This window comes from Siniperca chuatsi, linkage group LG10 (assembly GCF_020085105.1).
Source record: "Siniperca chuatsi isolate FFG_IHB_CAS linkage group LG10, ASM2008510v1, whole genome shotgun sequence".
NCBI lineage: Eukaryota > Metazoa > Chordata > Actinopteri > Centrarchiformes > Sinipercidae > Siniperca > Siniperca chuatsi.
This window is the reverse complement of record NC_058051.1, coordinates 28062116-28076795: the sequence shown is the minus strand read 5'-3', so window position 1 is coordinate 28076795 and position 14680 is coordinate 28062116. Positions and strand designations below refer to the sequence as shown.

Sequence of the window (14680 nt, the reverse complement as noted above, 5' to 3'; positions counted from 1 at the left end):
CCCCAAAGTGCGACTGCTAACCGGCTATCAGTGCAGAAGGAGGCAAATAAATTGCACGACATCACTGCAGGCTTGTAAGTTAGAAGCTTCCATCAACATCGCTTTACAATCACACAGCAGCTGGTAGTCATACTTCGGTAGAAAATACTTCTCATAACTGTTGACAGTGAAGTCAATGGATTATCCTGAGTAACTGAGACAGCGTGAACCCCAAATTATAACCCAAATACTTTTGGTAACATAACTTGTGCCATAATACTTTCATATCTTTAACCAAAATATTTAAGATAATCTTAACTTAAAGAAGAAGTAATAAAAGTAGCTCTAACTTGAAGCTAACGTTGTGACAGCACAGTTATGAATGAGAGAGACGTAACTTCTCACAGGTTGTCACTGGAAAAAACTGATTTTTGTGTGAATGTTACTCATTCAGACCACTTTGTGTTCACCTGTTGGCTCCTGAGAGAGTAAATGAAGCTACAGCTGATGTAAAGTAACAGTAGAGTACAGAGGAGGTGAAGCGTCTTCGGCGTGGCTGCCGCCCGAGCTCGCTTCTACCCGAGGCACAGAGTAGACGGTGTTATCTGCATCACCACAGGGGGCGCTGTGGAGCGAGGCAGCTGTATGGTTGGAAAAATCCACCTGAGAAGAGGTGAGGTTACTCGAGTCGTCTTCAGTCTGGAAGAAGACAAACAGAGGTTTTAGACTTAACATTGAACTGAGTGTCTGTATTTCAGTTCAGCACCTTTTCCTCCCTCTCTGACCACACTTCAACATTCGGTCTGAGGACTTCCTCCTCAAAACAACCCAAGTTTATGATCACTAACTGACCTGGTTCCTGTTTCTTAAAAAGGCGGCACATTATTCAGAAACATAAACTGATGAAAGTTTGTTTAAGACCACATTTTTGAGGACATGTCCACAATCTTCTCTTTCTTCTGCCACTGCAAAAAATGTTTCCTCTGCAGTACAATGAAGTCGTTACCTAGTCCTATCTAATGATACCATTTTCTGAACCCACATTAAATTCCTGCCACAGTTTTTACTTACTTTCTTCTGAGAACTTGCTGCAGTGGCTAAGCTGTAGTCGTCTGTGGGTTCAACTCCATTTGGTTTGGTGTATTTGGCGTAAGTGTAAAGTGTAGATATTTCTACAGGAGGAGCTCTGCTCTGTCTGTCCTCCTCTCTGATCTCCTCATACACTCGGTTGGGCTGCAGGAAGAGGACGGGGGTTTGGTTTGTATCAGTATCAGCTGGTGTCACAAACATTAATGACGCTGAGATGTCCCAATTTTACTCAAACTCACCTTTGTGACGGTAGCATACTCAGATTCTGCAGGAGGTTCTGAAAAACATGCAGATCAGAAGATTAGGTCCACTGTTAAAGCATCTGGCTTAGCCAAAGAGACACATACAGCCCTTTTCAACCAGCAACTAAAAGTCCCTTTTCCACATCCCTGTTTGTGTTCCCACCACATCTGAAGAACTAAAAAGTTTAGTAAAACATTTTCCCCAGTAAATAAACTTCACCTTTCAAAGTTAAGGTCCAATTACACGTGATGTGTTAACACACCAAAGTGTGTTACTTGTGAGAATATTTGTTTCACCTTTTTTTTTTTTGTGAAAAAGCAATAATAGAGCAGCCAAATGGATTAAACAAGTTAACTAACACTACCTGGTGGAAAAGTGAAAGTTAGGACAGCTTAACAGTTATCCTAAAGTTAGGAGAGTTTGTTTAAGATTTTGGGAAGTCGGGATGCTTGTGTAATACACTTAATCTTAAGTTAGGATAGGAATATTAACTTAAGAATTGTTCATCTCTAACAGGATTTTTCCAAAATCAGGTCCTAACCCTAATTACCATGGTTACCAAACAGGTTACCCCATGTGACAGTTACATTTACTCAGACTACAATTTTAACTGACCTGCTTTTTACTTTTATCTAAATACATGTTTACACAAGTACTTTTCCTTGAGTATAATATTTTGGTACTCTTTCCGTCTCTGCAGGTAGATACTGTCTGTGTTTAAGTATTTGTGTTTTGGCGTAAAGTCCATACATGCACGTGTATGCTTGTATGTATAGAAGTTATATTCATACTCAGTTTAAATAAGTTTTGGTTATAAAGTATTGACTTAATAACTTAAATATTTAGTTGATGTTACAATTAGTTTGACAAAACTGCCTGGACTCAGGTCCCACATGTACCTGGAGTCAGTTATGCTCCCAGATATATTCTATAATGAACCAGGAAGTGTTGTTGTAAAACCAACTTGTTCTACTGCTCAAACAGCCACAGCTGTGCTGCCCTATTTGGGTCTGATTCTGGTCGTCATGATCATCGTATCATCAGCGGCTGTGCTGATATTCTGCAGGAAGAGGGCCAGTAAACCCAAAGGTGAGGCTACAGGAAACACACACACATAACAAAGGCAACATGGCAAACATGGAAAACATTTCTCACATAAAAAAAGGTGAAACAAATATTCTCACAAGTAACACACTTTGGTGTGTTAACACATCATGTGTAATTGGACCTTAACTTTGAAAGGGGAAGTTTATTTACTGGGGAAAATGTTTGCCTAAACTTTCTAGTTCTTCAGATGTGGTGGGAACACAAACAGGGATGCACAAAAGGGACTTTTAGTTCCTAGTTTAGTTCCTGTTAGTCACTGGAACGCTTTGGTCGAAAAGGACTCTTTGACTAAACCAGATATTTTAACAGTATAAAATAAAAGAAAAAAAAGTAATGTAGTTAATAAAAGTATAATAAAAGTAGTATAGTTATACTAAAATAATTTTAAATGCTAACTATATACTAACTACTTTAAATAAAACTTGACAAAAATTGTCTTTCTCCAAAAATGTACGAGACATCGTGTCGAGTAGCACATTACTTTTTCTTTTCTTTCTGAAATGTTCCAGCTTTCAGTCCGTCTCCTTTTTGTGTCACTGGTCAGTTTCACGTCACCTGATATCCGACAAAGATTAGAGAGACTGTTCGCTCACATCCCAGGGCCGAACTTCGCTTTGCATCACGCCAATTTACTTACAGTAAAACTAGGCTTGGTTGTTACTTAAAGCGGCATTAATGTTGTATTTTTGGAGATATTACTACAGTATGTCTGCACCTTATTAAGTCATTTTTGTCCATTTTTGAGTCCGATATCTTTTTTGTTTAAAGAAGTGCACAAATCTGCCAGTTTAAGCTGCTTCTAATACTACTCAACATGTTTCAAGAATTATTTTTCTAAAAAACAAAAATAGAAGTGTTGGTGCTTCAGTACATTTAAGCTGATTTTTATTTTTATTTTGTACTCAAGAAAACAGGCAATTCGTGTAACAAAGCATGACAAGAGGGTGAACTATTAAACGTTGTTGCATCTTTTTAAGAAGAATAATAATAAAACTTTCTAGAGCACTTATCAAAACAAAGTACAAAGTGCTTCACAACAAAAGAAATAAAATACCACAGTGAATGATAAAATATTAAATACATAAAAGCAATAAAATAAACGGCCAGTTCAGGTAAAATCAGGATCTGCTTTCCGATAAAAATGTGTTTTGAGAAGAGACTTGAAAGAAGACACTGTCTCAGACAACCTAATTTCTTCGGACAGGTTGTTCCAGAGCCTCGGGGCCCTGATGGCAAAAGCTCTTTACCCCCTTAGTTTTCATCCTGGACCCAGGAACCGACATAAGACCCTTGCCCGAAGATCTCAAACTACGTGAAGGTTCATAAGGTATTACAAGGTCTAAAATATCATCTGGAGCCAGGCCATGAAGAGCCTTAAAAGTAATCAACAAGATCTTAAAATCAATCCTAAAACAAACAGGGAGCCAATGTAAAGAGGCTGAAACAGGTGTGATGTGATCGTACCTCTTGGTCCTGGTTAACAGCCTAGCAGCTGAGTTCTGTACAGTCTGCAGTCGTGTCAAAGTTTTTGATTAAGACAAGTGAACAGGCTGTTACATTAATCGAGGCGTGAGGAGATAAAAGCATGTGCAGCAGTTTCTGCATCAGCAAGATTTAAAATAGATCGTATTTTTGCAATCTTTCTGAGGTCATAAAAACATGATTGGACAAGATTAGTGATATGTTGCTCAAAACATAAATTGCTATCAAACAGGACACCGAGATTTCTTGCAACAGGCTTGATATGTTGTGACTTGTAGCCAGTAGATTGAAGTATTTGTTTAGTGATGTGTTGGGGCCCAATAACAAGGATTTCAGTTTTATTTGAGTTGAGCTGAAGAAAATGTATCGACATCCAGTTTTTCATGTCAGATAGGCAGTCCTGCAGAGAACTCAGCGTACTAAGGTCAGTGGGCTTGACAGGGAGGTACAACTGCGTGTCATCCGCATAACAGTGAAAAGAAATACCATGTCTGCAGATGACATCACCCAAAGGAAGCATGTATAAGGAAAACAGTATTGGACCCAGAATTGAACCTTGAGGCACACCGTACTTGATATGGGAAAAGGCTGACGTGAAGTTATTAATGGTGACACAGAATTTCCTATTGGACAGATAAGATGGGAACCAGTCTAGTGCAGTGCCAGATATGCCCACACAGTGCCTCAGTCTATCTAAAAGAATGCCATGATCAATAGTGTGAAAGGCAGCACTTAACCACCACCCGCATTTTTAATGCGGGTCTGTTTTTGGTCTGAATGCTCGCAGCTTCTTGCTGCTGTGGAAAACAATAATACCTCTGAAAAGTTCCAATCTGGCTTTCGTCAGCACCACAGCACTGAGACAGCCCTTCTCAAAGTCACTAATGAACTTTTAATGAATGCAGACGCAGGCATGTGTTCAATTCTTGTGGACTTATTTCAGATAACAGTGAGACGACAAATCAAACTTCTTCAGCTCAGCAGGCTTCAGCGCCCACTTCAGCGTGAACCCGAGGCACAGAGTAGACGACATTATCAGCGTGACCATGTGGGGGCGCTGTCATGGAGTCGATGAGTTTACTTGACTCATGTTCAGCCTGGAAGAAGTCCCTTATGGACTGTTTTAGTCTTAATGGCATATTAATATTATCTGATTTGTTTTAATATTTTGATTTCATTTTAATATTTCAATTCTGTTCATTTTTTTGTCTTTTCTACTGGAAATAATCTGCACTCTAAACATCAATTCAGGGCACATATTACCATGACTTAATTAAATGCATTGTTGTAGTATATAAATTCAAATTCAAGCTTTTTGAATTGCAAAGATTATTTTAGTGAGTTTGGCAGCGTTGCAGTCGAGCAACACTGTAAGTTCATCTGTGGAAATATTATTTAGTTTTGGCTTCAGCTGTCGTCACTTTTGTTCACACCACATGTAGTGATGCAACACATTAACTGTGACAAAGTTCATATCTTCTGTAAGGTGAAGTTTATCAATATGTCTAACTACTGTAGTTAGTTACCCTGCAGGACAGTTTGGTATTCAACGCAAAATCACACATTAGTGGATGAAAATATTATTACAAATATTTAGTAAAAGACAAAAGACCATATACTGTTTAAACTGCCAATGTTCTTTTACCAAAATGACTTTCTTTCACTTCAAACAGATGCTGTTTGTGTCTGAACCATCAGGTTGGGGAGTAAAGCGACGGGCAGTTTGTTGTACAATTTGAATATTTATGTTATGAATATTTTATTATTATATTCCTGTGATGGAAATATTGATCACTTAATATCAAAGGATCAGGAAGTTAAAATTTTGCAGGATGTTCTCATGACGACTAGATTCCTCACAGATGAATGAGGCATAAATACAGTATCTAAATGTAATAACAAAATATATACATTTCTGCAGATGCAATAAACACAAAGAGCTTACAGAAACTTCTCTTCTTCACTGTTAACATTTTAAAAAACATATATATTTTTTCCAGCAGTTAGTTGCTGTTTGGTGTTACATTTCCAATCACACTGTAAAACCATTTTAAAAACACCTGCTCTGACAATTAGTCACCAGGAACATTTAATGTCAGCTATAACTGACATAGTTTACTGTTAATTTCACCAAAATAAAATAAATTCAGAGTTATACTACAGTAGTATAATTATACTAAAATAACTTTAAATGCTAACTATATACTAACTACTTTAAATACAACTTTAAATTAATGATCAAAAACCCACCTGAGGGTCCTGGAGTCGACCCATGCACAGAGTGGATTTATTCAGTGAAGCTTTCAGACCTGGGAACAGTTTTCATGCAGAACTTTTTTTTCCCCCAAAGTGCGACTGCTAACCGGCTATCAGTGCAGAAGGAGGCAAATAAATTGCACGACATCACTGCAAGCTAGTAAGTTAGAAGCTTCCATCGACAGCAAACACTGTGTAAGTAAACAACCTGCCGCTTTCTCCAAACACGTACGAGACATTGTGTCGAGCAGCACTTTTTGTTTGTATCTGTGATCTTGAAGGCAAAGGGACACACAGAAGAAGGATCCCAGAAACTCTCCCTCAGACATTCATCCACACTTGATGAAGACTAAACTTCCTGTTTCACTACATTACTTTTTCTTTGTTTTTCTGAGAATCACTTCAGAGCCTCCAGGCAAATGTTGCCCTCATTTGCATGAAGTTAAAAAGTCTTTTTTTGTGTCACTGGTTAGTTTCAGGTCGCCTGATGTCCCACAAAGATTAGACAGGCTGTTCACTCACTTCCCCCCGAACTTTGCTTCGTATCACACCGCTTTACAATCACACAGCAGCTGGTAGTCATACTTTGGTAGAAAATAGTTCTCAATAAAAACCTTTGACAGTGAAGTCAATGGATTATCCTGAGTAACTGAGACAGCGTGAACCCCAAATTATAACCCAAATACTTTTGGTAACATAACTTGTACCATACAAATGATTTACCTTAACCAAAATAACTTTAATAATACTTTCATATCTTTAACCACAATATTTATGATAATCTTAACTTAAAGAAGTAATAAAAGTAGCTCTAACTTGAAGCTAACGTTGTGACAGCACAGTTATGAATGAGAGAGATATAACTTCTCACAGGTTGTCACAGGGAAAAAAAATGATTTTTGTGTGAATGTTACTCATTTAAACCACTTTGTGTTCACCTGTTGGCCCCTGAGAGAGTAAATGAAGCTACAGCTGATGAAAAGTAACAGTATAGTACAGAGGAGGTGAAGTGTCTTCGGCGTGGCTGTCGTCCGAGCTCGCTTCTACCCGAGGCACAGAGTAGACGGTGTTATCTGCATCACCACAGGGGGCGCAGTGGAGCGAGGCAGCTGTACTGTTGGAAAAATCCACCTGAGAAGAGGTGAGGTTACTCGAGTCGTCTTCAGTCTGGAAGAAAACAAACAGAGTTCGAAGTTTATCTCTTACAGACTGTTAGAGACTTAACATTGAACTGAGTATCTGTATTTCAAAACAACCCAAGTTTATGATCACTAACTGACCTGGTTCCTGTTTCTTAAAAAGGCGGCACATTATTCAGAAACATAAACTGATGAAAGTTTGTTTCAGACCACATTTTTGAGGACATGTCCACAATCTTCTCTCTCTTCTGCCACTGCAAAAAAAATGTTCCTCTGCAATACAATGAAGTTGTTACCTAGTCCTATCTAATGATACCATTTTCTGAACCCACATTAAATTCCTGCCACAGTTTTTACTTACTTTCTTCTGAGAACTGGCTGCAGTGGAAAGTGTAAAGTGTAGATATTTCTACAGGAGGAGCTCTGCTCTGTCTGTCCTCCTCTCTGATCTCCTCAGACACTCTGTTCAGCTGCAGGAAGACAACGGGGGTTTGGTTTGTATCAGTATCAGCTGGTGTCACAAACATTAATGACGCTGAGACGTCCCAATTTTACTCAAACTCACCTCTGTGACATTAGCATACTCAGATTCTGCAGGAGGTTCTGAAAAACATGCAGATCAGAAGATTAGGTCCACTGTTAAAACATCTGGCTTAGCCAAAGAGACACATACAGCCCTTTTCAACCAGCAACTAAAAGTCCCTTTTCCACATCCCTGTTTGTGTTCCCACCACATCTGAAGAACCATGAAGATTAGGCAAATTAGACCGATGAGCGATTTAAAAACTAAAAATTTCACTGAAAATTGAACTGAATACTGTATATTTACGTCCTCATTGAAACAAATACCATCTGGTTTCAGTTTTAGTTTTGGTTCATAACTATCAGCAGTTTTTAGTTAACTAGATAGTTTGCTAACGCTAGTACGCATTAACTAGTGTTGCTGTTCTCGCTCTGCCAGTTTGTGTTGTGACCGAACCTTAAAGGTGTGTTTAGCGCAAATGAGAAACAAATTTCCACCTGGTTTTATTAATGCGAAGTTGGCAGCTGGCAGTTTGTGCAGTCCATGTTGATGTATACTAATAGTCGATTGTGCATGTACAGATATTAGCTAGCTAGCTAACATACCGGACTCAAAGATGGCGCCCACTCACTTGAATCAAAATTGCTCGCCGAGCACATAATCCAAAATGGTTTCTGGCTTCCAGGTTTGCGTCCGCGTTGTGCGGCCCACTGCACATGTGCAGTAGTGTTCCTCCCACTGGCCCCGCCCGCTTGATCTCGTTTGGCCAAAAGACTTTAAACTGGGATTAACTCATGCACTTTAAAAAACGCTTTTATAGGTTGTGGGAAAGTTTTATTAATACAAAACTTCCATGGATTAAAAATTCATAACACAAAGAGTCATAATTGCCTTTGGTTGCAGTTCGAGGTGTCAGTTTTACAGACGTCTCTTTTATAATAGCGGTCCAGAGGAAAATGACATTTTCTCCGGTAAATAAACTTCACCTTTCAAAGGTAAGGTCCAATGACACATGATGTACCAAAGTTTGTTAATTGTGAGAATATTTGTTTCACCTTTTTTTGTGAGAAATGATAAGTTGTAGATGTCCAGTTGTCTTTGTTATGTGTGTGTGTGTTTCCTGTAGCCTCACCTTTGGGTTTACTGGCCCTCTTCCTGCAGAATATCAGCACAGCCGCTAAAAATACGACGATCATGACGCCAAGAATCAGACCCAAATAGGGCAGCACACCTGTGGCTGTTTGAGCAGTAGAACAAGTTGGTTTTACAACAACACTTCCTGGTTCGTTATAGAATATATCTGGGAGCATAACTGGACTCCAGGTACATGTGGGACCTGAGGTGCCATTCACGCAGTGTTGCATCAACTAAATATTCAAGTTATTACATTAATACTTTATAACAGAAAATAATTAAAACCAACAATAAATATAAGTTCTGTACGTACAAGCATACACATGCTTGTACTTGCACATGTACACACTTTACGCCAAAACACAAAGGCATACAGTATCTACCTGTATGCAAATATGCTGCATGCACAATTGATTTGGGTGTTTCTAATAACAATTTAACCATCTTCACCTGCAGCTGGAGTCCGTGTTGTCTTCAGTGTGGAGGCTGATGAAGGTGTGGAGCTTCCTGAACTGGAGCGTAAACTCTGTGTTGTCTTCAGTGTGGAGGCTGATGAAGGTGTGGAGCTTCCTGAACTGGAGCGTAAACTCTGTGTTGTCTTCAGTGTGGAGGCTGATGAAGGTGTGGAGCTTCCTGAACTGGAGCGTAAACTCTGTGTTGTCTTCAGTGTGGAGGCTGATGAAGGTGTGGAGCTTCCTGAAATGGAGCGTAATCTCTGTGTTGTCTTCAGTGTGGAGGCTGATGAAGGTGTGGAGCTCCCTGAACTGGAGCGTAATCTCTGTGTTGTCTTCAGTGTGGAGGCTGATGAAGGTGTGGAGCTCCCTGAACTGGAGCGTAATCTCTGTGTTGTCTTCAGTGTGGAGGCTGATGAAGGTGTGGAGCTCCCTGAACTGGAGCGTAAACTCTGTGTTGTCTTCAGTGTGGAGGCTGACGGGACTGATGTTGAAAAAGGTCGGAGAGTCCAGTTTGGTTTAGAAGTGATCGGAGCTGTGAAACACAAACAAACACAATGAAACAATCAGATCCTGATTGTTCCGATACAAAGAAATCCTGATGATCAGATGCTCCTTGCAGAGAACTCTGTGCTAACATTTCATTCAAATCTGCAAACAGTCAATGTATCAATGTGTTTTTAATCGTACAGCTAAATGCAGCAGGTAATCAGTGTGTTTGGTGCAACAATATTCAAATCAACTGTAGTGTGTCCATTTGTGTGACAGTTTGAGCTCATCAGATATTTTACAGATGACCTGTTGCTGTTAAAGGAGCATTTATCAGTGTTCACAATGATGAAAATATGCAGCTCTAAATATAATCGTTAGACTAAACTTATTGGGTTATTTGAAACATGAGCAGCTGTCAGTGAACAGTTAATTCAGAGACGCTCAGTAGAAACTCACCATCTGTGACTCTGATCTCAAACTCCTCGGATGAATCTGGAATTAAAAATCTGGCCAAACTGCATCTGTACCGTCCTGAATCTAACTTAGTCAGCTTTGTGATGCTCACATACAGAAGTGTAGAAGTTAGTGGAAAACTTCCTTCTTTATATTCAATGCTGTATCTGCCACTCTGAGCTCTGTCACCAGTTGTTTCAACGAGAATGTCTTTTCCTTCACATTCTTCCTTACAGAAGATCTTCCTGCTTCCAGAGAAAGTGAAGGAGCATTCAACTGTGATGTTTCCTCCTTCAGTTCCTGTATGGACGGAGATTTCTGCATTGATGAGACCAGTGTTTCCATCCCGCAGTGCTGTTGAAAAGATGAACAATCAATAGTTACTATCTTAGAGCTGCTCAGCTCAAACAGTCAAACAGCAATTTGATAAAAACTTTGATTCTGTCAACAAAGATTCAGAACATTAAAAAATCTCATATTTTACAATTAAATTCAGTTTGATGAACTGTAATTAATGTTGATAATTCAAAAAGTACAAATTGTAAAAAGGTTAATGAACTGATTGGACTCGACGCATGTAAACTTCCCACTACGGCTTCGTGCAAAGAATGACGTTGATTGAGATTCGGCTCGACTGCCCACCAGGGTTAGCCTGATAATCACACTGAATTGTCATTTTGTTTCCCTTCAGTCATTCAGTCTGACATTGTGTTCATGTTAGCTGATTTCTGCTTGGGAGGGGGGTTGATTTGTTTTGCAACTTGCAGGTGTCTCTGTTGCTCTGTAAGTAATGTCATCTTTTGCTAAATCTATGAGTCAGGTTGAAGAAGCAGAAAAGTAAACTGTACTTCCTCAAAAGTCTACAACAAAAAGAAACTAAAACAAGTACAGAAGAACAATCCATCGTAGACTGTCGGGCTAATACAAAAAGTTTGTGTTTATATTTTAAGGTTCATATTTTGAGAGAACTACTACTTAGGAAGGAAGGAACCACATTTTAAAGCGACTCATGCCAGACTCTGAACATCATGTTTAACCACAGAAACCACATGTTAAACAGAAACAGAGAACAAATGGAGCAAAGCTTCCTGACCAACTACAAATAAATACAGAAAAACGACACGATAAAGAGAGAGAACGACAGAAACAGAACGAGAGTGTACTCACTGAGGAAGAAGAAGCAGATCAAAGTGTGACCAACGTTCATGTTGGAGGCTCTGATGGTTTAACGCTGCCTCTCTTTCTTCTTCACTGGCAAACCAGGAACTTCTCTCTTCTCCAAATGATGGAGTCCCTCCTCCAAACACATCACACACTCTGTACTCTCCTCCCCTCTACATTAACGTTGTTTTCATTCCATTATCTGCAAGTTCGTGGATGATTTTACAGTAAAACTAGGCTTGGTTGTTAATTAAAGCAGCATTAATGTTGTATTTTTGGAGATATTACTACAGTATGTCTGCACCTTATTAAGTCATTTTTGTCCATTTTTGAGTTCAATGTCTTTTTTGTTTAAAGAAGTGCACAAATCTGCCAGTTTAAGCTGCTTCTTATACTATTCAACATGTTTCAAGAATTATTTTCTAAAAACAAGAGGAGTGTTTGTGCTTCAGTACATTTAAGCTGATTTTTATTTTGTACTTATGAAAACAGACAATTCGTATAACAAAGCATGACAGGAGGGTGAACTATTAAACGTTGTTGCATCTTTTTGCGAGCATTCAGACCGAAAACAGACCTGCATTAAAAAATGTGTGTCAAGTTTATTTTCATTAAAAATATGTAAACGACTGCTTCTGTTCTAATTCATTCTTTTACCAAAGTGACTTTCTTTCACTTCAAACAGATGCTGTTTGTGTCTGAACCATCAGGTTGGGGAGTAAAGCGATAGGAAGTTTGTTGTACAATTTGAATATTTATGTTATGAATATTTTATTATTATATTCCTGTGACGGAAATATTGATCACTTAGTATCAAAGGATCAGGAAGTTAAAATTTTGCAGGACGTTCTCATGACGACTAGATTCATCACCAATGAATGAATACATAAATACAGTATCTAACTGCAATAACAAAACATATACATTTCTGCAGATGCAATAAACACAAAGAGCTTACACAAACTTCTCTTCTTCACTGTTAACATTTTAAAAAACATATATTGACTTTTTTCCAGCAGTTAGTTGCTGTTTGGTGTTACATTTCCAGTCACACTGTAAAACCATTTTAAAACACCTGCTCTGACAACTAGTCACCAGGAACATTTAATGTCAGCTATAACTGACATAGTTTACTGTTAATTTCACCAAAATAAAATAAATTCAGAGTTATACTACAGTAGTATAGTTATACTAAAATAACTTTAAATGCTAACTATATACTAACTACTTTAAATACAACTTTAAATTAATGATCAAAAACCCACCTGAGGGTCCTGGAGTCGACCCATGCACAGAGTGGATTTATTCAGTGAAGCTTTCAGACCTGGGAACAGTTTTCATTCAGAACTTTTTTCCCCCCAAAGTGCGACTGCTAACCGGCTATCAGTGCAGAAGGAGGCAAATAAATTGCACGACATCACTGCAAGCTAGTAACTTAGAAGCTTCCATCGACAGCAAACACTGTGTAAGTAAACAACCTGCCGCTTTCTCCAAACATGTACGAGACATTGTGTCGAGCAGCACTTTTTGTTTGTATCTGTGATCTTGAAGGCAAAGGGACACACAGAAGAAGGATCCCAGAAACTCTCCCTCAGAGACATCCATCCACACTTGATGAAGACTAAACTTCCTGTTTCACTACATTACTTTTTCTTTGTGTCTGTTTTTCTGATAATCACTTCAGAGCCTCCAGGCAAATGTTGCCCTCATTTGCATGAAGTTAAAAATATTTTTTTGTGTCACTGGTTAGTTTCAGATCGTCTGATGTCCCAAAAAAGTTTAGACAGGCTGTTCACTCACGTCCCCCCGAACTTTGCTTCGTATCACGCCGCTTTACAATCACACAGCAGCTGGTAGTGTACTGTTGGAAAAATCCACCTGAGAAGAGGTGAGGTTACTCGAGTCGTCTTCAGTCTGGAAGAAAACAGAGGTCGAAGTTTATCTCTTACAGACTGTTAGAGACTTAACATTGAACTGAGTATCTGTATTTCAAAACAACCCAAGTTTATGATCACAAACTGACCTGGTTCCTGTTTCTTAAAAAGGCGACACATTATTCAGAAACATAAACTGATGAAAGTTTGTTTCAGACCACATTTTTGAAGACATGTCCACAATCTTCTCTCTCTTCTGCCACTGCAAGAAAATGTTCCTCTGCAGTACAATGAAGTCGTTACCTAGTCCTATCTAATGATACCATTTTCTGAACACGTTGTTACATTAAATTCCTGCCACAATTTTTACTTACTTTCTTCTGAGAACTGGCTGCAGTGGAAAGTTTAAAGTGTAGATATTTCTACAGGAGGAGCTCTGCTGTGTCTGTCCTCCTCTCTGATCTCCTCAGACATTCGGCTGGGCTGCAGGAAGAGAACGGGGGTTTGGTTTGTATCAATATCAGCTGGTGTCACAAACATTAATGACGCTGAGATGTCCCAATTTTACTCAAACTCACCTTTGTGACGGTAGCATACTCAGATTCTGCAGGAGGTTCTGAAAAACATGAAGATCAGAAGATTAGGTCCACTGTTAAAACATCTGGCTTAGCCAAAGAGACACATACAGCCCTTTTCAACCAGCAACTAAAAGTCCCTTTTCCACATCCCTGTTTGTGTTCCCACCACATCTGAAGAACTAGAAAGTTTAGGCAAACATTTTCCCCAATAAATAAACTTCACCTTTCAAAGGTAAGGTCCAGTTACACATGATGTGTTAACACACCAAAGTGTGTTACTTGTGAGAGTATTTGTTTCACCTTCTTTTGTGAGAAATGTTTTCCATGTTTTCGATGTTGCCTTTGTTATGTGTGTGTGTGTTTCCTGTAGCCTCACCTTTGGGTTTACTGGCCCTCTTCCTGCAGAATATCAGCACAGCTGCTGATGATACGATGATCATGACGACCAGAATCAGACGCACATACAGCTGCACAGCTGTGGCTGTTTGAGCAGTAGAACAAGTTGGTTTTGCAACAACACTTCCTGGTTCATTATAGAATATATCTGGGAGCATAACTGGACTCCAGGTACATGTGGGACCTGAGTCCAGGCAGTTTTGTCAAACTAATTGTAACATCAACTGTCACATTGTCCTCGTTCCCGGGCACACCACCAAGTCACTGGTACCGCTACGTGGATGACACCTTTGTGAAGATCAAGAAACAAGACTTGGAAGCG

At 39.1% G+C, this 14680-nt stretch overlaps 1 protein-coding gene across 5 annotated transcripts; it reads right to left on the bottom strand.

The window, feature by feature from the left end:
- Positions 1–3: 3 nt before the first annotated feature.
- LOC122882581 (putative protein TPRXL) lies at positions 4–14680 on the bottom strand. Of its 5 annotated transcripts, XM_044210092.1 has the most exons (11): positions 14339–14675; positions 13963–14000; positions 13759–13867; positions 13534–13646; positions 11517–13424; positions 10353–10703; positions 9403–9939; positions 8951–9055; positions 1308–1345; positions 1051–1212; positions 4–678 (listed from the first exon to the last, which is right to left on the bottom strand). In XM_044210092.1, exons 5-11 carry the CDS (start codon positions 11554–11556, stop codon positions 478–480), a joined length of 1434 nt encoding a protein of 477 aa, XP_044066027.1. In that variant the 5' UTR covers positions 11557–13424; positions 13534–13646; positions 13759–13867; positions 13963–14000; positions 14339–14675; the 3' UTR covers positions 4–477. The 5 variants fall into 5 exon arrangements, with proteins under 5 accessions (XP_044066027.1, XP_044066028.1, XP_044066026.1 ...); XM_044210093.1 differs by lacking the exons at positions 1308–1345; positions 13534–13646 and adding an exon at positions 7861–7898 and having other exon boundaries at positions 14339–14677; XM_044210091.1 differs by lacking the exon at positions 13534–13646.